At 35.6% G+C, this 6,843-nt stretch overlaps 1 protein-coding gene across 1 annotated transcript; it reads right to left on the reverse strand.

The window, feature by feature from the left end:
• Positions 1 to 1,758: 1,758 nt before the first annotated feature.
• On the reverse strand, positions 1,759 to 6,466 carry LOC142611452 (histone deacetylase HDT1-like). The gene is made up of 10 exons (XM_075783573.1): positions 6,240 to 6,466; positions 4,257 to 4,327; positions 3,943 to 4,157; positions 3,797 to 3,810; positions 3,646 to 3,684; positions 3,389 to 3,558; positions 2,650 to 2,745; positions 2,425 to 2,515; positions 2,073 to 2,184; positions 1,759 to 1,999 (listed from the first exon to the last, which is right to left on the reverse strand). The coding sequence occupies exons 1-10, from the start codon at positions 6,250 to 6,252 to the stop codon at positions 1,936 to 1,938; spliced, it is 885 nt and encodes a 294-aa protein (XP_075639688.1). The 5' UTR covers positions 6,253 to 6,466; the 3' UTR covers positions 1,759 to 1,935.
• Positions 6,467 to 6,843: the final 377 nt, after the last annotated feature.

Genomic DNA, 6,843 nt, shown 5'->3' on the forward strand with positions numbered 1-6,843 from the left:
GGCTGGTTAGCAGAGTTGCCATGGAATACTACCACTAATTGGTAGATCATGAAATGAGCAGTAGACCCAAACATCCTAGGTTCTATCCCACTAGGAGTTCCCGTGGATTTCATTATACACGGTTCTGGCAGTGGGGTTATGTATCAGTGGCACTACCATAATTTGTATCAGTGGGGTTATGTAGAATGTTTGATTTACCAAACCATAATTTGTTTGGGATGAAGCTTTTATTCAAACCAATATATGGCGGCATTTAAGATTGATTCCTACAGGGTTAACTTTTTATATTTTTCGCGGCTGAATATTTGCCAACAAGACCCAAGTCATCTTATTTTGGGAGAATCAACAAGACTGAAGTCAAAACAACGATTCAAGCGCCCCCTTGTTGCGCTTTCCTTTGCACAGATCGTGGGTTTCCTTAAATCGTCCAAGAGTCACATGCTCGTGGTTGGTGCTTTTGCTAGGATCTTGGTTAACTGGATGTATTGTGGTTGGAAACCCTCTTCATTGGTTCTCACTTGTCGGCCTTCGTCTGGTGGCAGCTTGAGATTCGATGGTAGTGTTTTGGCTAGTTATCCGTTTTCCTTCTTTTTTTTCTTTTTTTTTGGCGACCTTGATGGATAAACATTGTGCAATTTTATAATCAGTAGCATAGGAAGAACTTGACATGAAATTTTAATAACAAATTTCTATAATATTTAAAAGCTAAGACAGACATTTATTATTGTTACACTCTTACTGAGTCACATCAATGTAGTATTTTTGTTCACAGTAGGCCAATTCCAATTCACTTCAGTCCATTCTAGTCCATTGACGTATGCTTCTATCCAGTTCAGCCCATTGCATTCCTTTTTGGTACATTGCTGTTGGCTTTGGTTAGTTTGAACCGTTTTAAAGGATAAATCATTCGTAAGATGCACTAGAAACAAATTATAACAACACATTATATTATTTACAAAATACCTCGCTTTATATAATAATTGAAGGTAAAATGCATTATATTTTTTTTTAAAATAAAATTCACAAAATTCGAAACACTTTCAGATAATAAATATAGATATAGCTTATTTTAAAAAAATCCAATATACCGTATAAATTGTACTTTAAAAAATAATCGGAACAAACAATTATGTCTCTTATCTACAATTTTCATTTTCCAGTAAACAAAAATACAAATCATCACCTACAATTAGTAATACTAATTTATCAAATGAAGAGATTTTACAGACTTCGACAAATGATAAGATGGAATCACTGTTGAAACAAACAAGCAATATGACTAGCTCTCTTTTATTAGGAGAATCAAGGTTCAAATCCTCCTCCCTTTTACTCAATCGAATTATTTTTAAAAAATTAATTAAGGTGACAAAATAAATAAGTTAATTGGTTGGTATAGTCTCTTATTATCGAATAAGTAATTTGGAGTTCATAACTGTCTATACCAAAAATCAATTAGTGTTTTGACCTGACGATAAATTATCATCATGATCACACCTTCCTGTAAACTCTCTTGCTGCGCAAGAATCAGCAAGTTTTCGCCTTTCTGGCTAGCTTCCTTACAACTTTCAACCCATCCACAAACCAGTCTTTGTGGCACAACCAGTCTTTGTGGCACAACCAGACCCTTGACAATTACATCTATGGGAGCAAAGATCACGCAACTGAAGTGCAACTTTTAAAATTAACGCACACAAAGGATATTAACTTGTTGCACAACCAACAAGTTAAATGACGACTAATTAAGAAAAAAAGAGAGAATTACAACAATCAATCCTAAATCAAATTGCAAATAGAACTTTACTGAAGTTACTGTCAATTAATTCCAACGAAGTTGACCAAAAGACAGATAACATACTAGACATATAACATACAACACACTCGCTTTACATTTGACTGAACATAACTTGGAATTTCTATGTCAATTTACCATGCACTTCATTTCCCATCACTGTGTTTTGCCTTTGTATGAGACTGCAAACCAATTTCCGAGTTGAAAGACCTGCTAGGGCAATATTAATAGTTAACACTCCCATCAAATAGGAACAAGGTAAAAAGTGAAAAGACAGAAGTACCTGTTACACAAGCTGCAAGGGAATGCTCCACCTGATTTTGGAGTCTGCTGCTTTGTTGCAGCCTTCTTTGAAGGATGAGGAGTTGCAACATGGCCACCACCTTTCTTGCCATCTGCAGCAATGAACTCTTTAGCAATATAAACAAAACAATTGTGATCATCAGGACAAGAATGACAAGAATTTATGCTAGATCTAGCTCAGATTTGAGTACCATATTCATATAAGATCTTACACAAAAAAAATAATGCATGGTGTACACATTAAAAGTAACAAGTCCCTTCTAAGTCCAAACAGATCCAACCTGCTAAGTCATTACTAATTGGTACCAGTTAAAAAATAAAAAATAACTCACCAGTATTCTCAGGAGTCACCAACTTTGCCTTCTTATCAGGAACAGGTGTTTTTTGGGCAGATTCCAAGGGTCTCTTCTTGCTTGCATTGGCCTTTAACCATGCAAAACAAATGTGCATTAATCAGTGACAATGACTGGGAGTAAATAAGAAAATTGAGAGGCTCAAAACATTTCACAACTCTTTACTACATGAAAATTTGGCTATATTTATTGGAATGTCTTTACCTTCATTGGCGTCTCTTCATCCTCATCTTCACTACTGTCCTCATCATCACTACTATCGTCATCTTCACTGAATTCTTCCTCACCATTCACCTTAGCCTGAGCAACAAAACCAACAAACATAACTCCCAGTATGCTATCCTAAAACCAAACACGCAAAGCTTGCAATAGAACATTTGAACAAGTAAATTTAGTAACATTTCAAAAATATGACTTTCAACAACTATAAATCATGCCCAACTAAATGATACTAACCTAAACTTCAATAGAAACTATTAGTTGGCATAGACGTATCCTGATAAGAGTACCTAACTAAAACAGTAATCATCAATTCTATATAATTTGGTTAATGCCTGAAGTAGATTCTCAAAAAATCTTCTTGAAATGGTAAAATCTATTATAATGGAATTACATATTTGTAGTAACAATACTAGTCTTTGCCATCACTCACATGATAAGGTCTCAATGCTTTCAACAATTAACAAAAAATTGGAAAAAGCCTATTATTCATTATAATTTCAGGTTGTAGGTATACTGTGTATATCAAGTAATTACAACATAGCCATCTTCAGCTGACAACTAAGCTCTGTAACTTCCAAAAATGACATCAGAACCAATTTGCACAATACCAAATGAAGTCTCAAGAAATAAATTTATTTAATCTGCATCAGTTGAAATTCACCAAGGCATAAGCCAATTAATGAGAAGGAATACAGATTGGTCATCGGATAGATCACAATACCTTAGCTTCATTAACATCATCTTCATCAGATGAATCATCATTCGAAGATGCACCCTTATCCACATCATCTTCATCCATGTCTTCATCTTTATTTGGCTCCACAATCTTCACCCGCTTAGCTGCAGTACCATCAGGCTTTGCGGCTGGTTTAGCTTGTGACTCATATTTTCCTACATCACAAGGAACAAAACACATAAGATGCACAGGTGCCTAAAAAGTGAAATTGAAAAAAACCCAGAATGGGCATTTGTCCATACCACTATTATGGGTACCACCTGGAAAATCCTCTTCTGAATCTGAGTATGTATGAAATTAAGAATTAGATAAGAAGCATGAACAAACATACAGAATGAGATGAACTTAAAAAGGAAAAAAAAATGACAACAAAACATTTAAGCAGCGACTCACCAGAAACTTCACCCGTGATGACAATACAAACATCAGTCAAGGAGATTACAGATAATAACAAGAAAAACCAAGTGATTAAACCAGCTAAAATTATGGGAATAAATAGATTAGATCACATTCAAAGAGAATGGAGTGTAACAGGATATTGTTCAGGTGGACAAGCTTTATATCCAGTGAAGTACACACTTCCATTTTTCCAGTTATGGGATAACTCGAATTTCTTTTCAAACACCAGATCAAAAGATAACTGGGGGAAATTCTCAGAAGAGAGCGTTCCAAGAACAAGCTTTTGCTTGTCAACTTTCACAAACAGGCAGACGCTTTCATTTCCTATGTTCTTCTTAACCTCTCCAAGACAAGCCTGCAGCATAACATACTTCAGATACTATAGCACAAACAAGGTTAATGCTAAATAAAATGTAAATTGGACAATCAAAGATTATGGAAGATCAATAATAACCTGTGAAAGATGCAATATGAAACCATCACCAGGATACACCTCAAGGGGCTCTCCGCTCTTAACCTCGGCACCTGGACATTTGTATCAAACAGCAAGTTTTATATAAGCAAAAATCCAAACAAGAGTTAATGGAGAACAAAGAACACCATTGTGGGATAGTTTCAGAATGAAATCAGAAGCCATTGTAACACATACAACCATGTACACATCAGCCGCACAAGAGCAAACATGCACAGTCACACAATATACAAACAAACACAAACTCTTTAATACACAGTGCACAAACATACATGAAACAAAATAAAGGACTGCTTCCAACCACTTAATTCCTAATATACATGCTCTAAAAAAAGGAAACTATTAGTACTAGGGAGAGGGAGGGGGGGGGGGGGGGAGGAGGGGTGGAGGGGAGAAGGCGATCAAAGTAATATAAATTCTCTCCCAGCTTAGGATTTGATCGGTTATAAAAAATAAAAAATAAAAAAAAAAGAACACCAAGTATGAGGTGGATAAGTTCAGTGGCAAGAGAAATTTTCCCTTTGCCAAGGTTATCACCATCACTTGCTTTCACAATGGTTCTGTGCATAGAATGATGGGGCTGAAAAAGGTGATCACCCTGAAGGACAAGCTGTTCATGGAGGTCAACCCTATTTCGCTTGATGTTGTTTTATGTAGCAAAAATTTACTCAGCTGACTTAAGGAGTCCTATACCACATAGTTTAGGACCATGACACCAATGCAAATTTTGTATATCATCTATTATACCATGCCTCCTAATATATACCTTAGGAGTGCTCAATGCATTTATCACCCGAAACGACAGGTAACAGCAGAAACAGCCTGTCCACACTAGAATGGACTGGTATTTGAACCAATATGTTTCAATGGGTGTATCTGTACTAGCTGGGACAGTACCCTAATGAGAACATTGGGAACCTTGGGACATGTCTTCTTTGTATGTGTGCTTGTTGATTTGTTTTTATCTATACCATAATAAAGTATATGAAAATATATGAAGAAGAAAATAAAGAAAGAATGCAAGAAATTGACCATGGTTTGGCCTTAGATAGCTAAATCCGTAGCGGAAGCCCTTTGATGGTTACATCTTTTATTATTAAGCTATATATTTACAATGAATAGCAAGACTAACCTAGAGTAACAATATTTTCACTACATATATATGACTATGATTTGGTTATCAAAAAAAATACAACTATGATTACTTGCGCTCCAAGTATGATCAAATAATGAACAGAGACTAGAGTTATATAACATATTTGGGCCTCGAAATCTCAACCACATTTAATGTGAACGCTAAGATGAGTTGCATTTTGTACCTATCATGCAACAGATCCAATTGAAAAGCAGAAGATCTTTTAGTTTTACACACAGCAATCAAACAAAACGTAAAACAGAGCATGTCATAGTACATTTCTCCAAAAACACCGTAATTCAGAGTACGATAGTATTCACTGGCCTAAAGCAAATATCTAACACAACCAAACAATACAATACGACATAATACATGTTCAAATTTTATTTTCCTTCAAACTCTAGCCAAGCAAACAAGGGGAAATAACTATACAAGACCAAAATACTCAGCGTAGAACACGTAGAGTCTACAATTTATTAGAAATCAATACATGATAGGGAAGGGAACAGTAGAAGCCTATAAAAACCTAACCATCTGTTTAGATTCCGAGAAAATTCAGTAGAAAAGAAAAAAAATGAAATAAAGGCAAACAGGCTAGGTCAAACGGCCAATTTCCTTCTCTTAAGCACCAAATTTAGATAAAATCTAAGGTTTCCGAACCGTTTCCCCGTATTTTCCCGGCAACCAAACGGCGAAATCGAGTTCCGTAATCAAGAAGCATAACATTGCACAAAATAAGATGAAATAAAAGAAAATGATAAACGACGACGTGCAGAGAATACAAAACTCTAAAACTACGAAGATCGAAATGAGAGAGAGACAGAGATTACCCCAAAACTCCATGAGAGAGAAGCAGAGGAGCAGAGAGAGAGAGAGAGAGAGAGAGGGAGGAGTGTGTGTTTTTCTTTCTAGAAGACTCTAGAGCAAGTGCCACAAGTAGAAGTAACTGTTTACAGTTTCGGTGACTTGGCTCCCGTTTATATATGGCGTGGCCTTTCAGTTCCTCAAGCTTTGAGCTTTGATTCCGCGTTACGCGCCAACTACCGTAATACGAGCCGAAGCAGGCTCAGCCTCTGTTGAAAGAAGTATTAAGCCCATGCGCGTGCACAGGAAGTCTCCTATTTTTTAAGGTAAACGTTAATATGTGTGTGTGTCTATATATATATATATATATATATATATTTAGATAACTTGAAAACTTTTGTTAAACAGGAAAGAACATTACATTATGATGGAGAGCTTGATCTATATATATATATATATATATATATATATTTATAGATAACTTGAAAACTTTTGTTAAACAGGAAAGAACATTACATTATGATGGAGAGCTTGATACAAGAAACAAAAATTCTCTTCCATCCAAACCATAAAGTCAACAATACTACTAGCATGTTTTGCTAAGATATGGGAGGTCTATTTCCTTGTCTA

Source organism: Castanea sativa, chromosome 9 (assembly GCF_040712315.1).
Source record: "Castanea sativa cultivar Marrone di Chiusa Pesio chromosome 9, ASM4071231v1".
Classification (NCBI taxonomy): domain Eukaryota; kingdom Viridiplantae; phylum Streptophyta; class Magnoliopsida; order Fagales; family Fagaceae; genus Castanea; species Castanea sativa.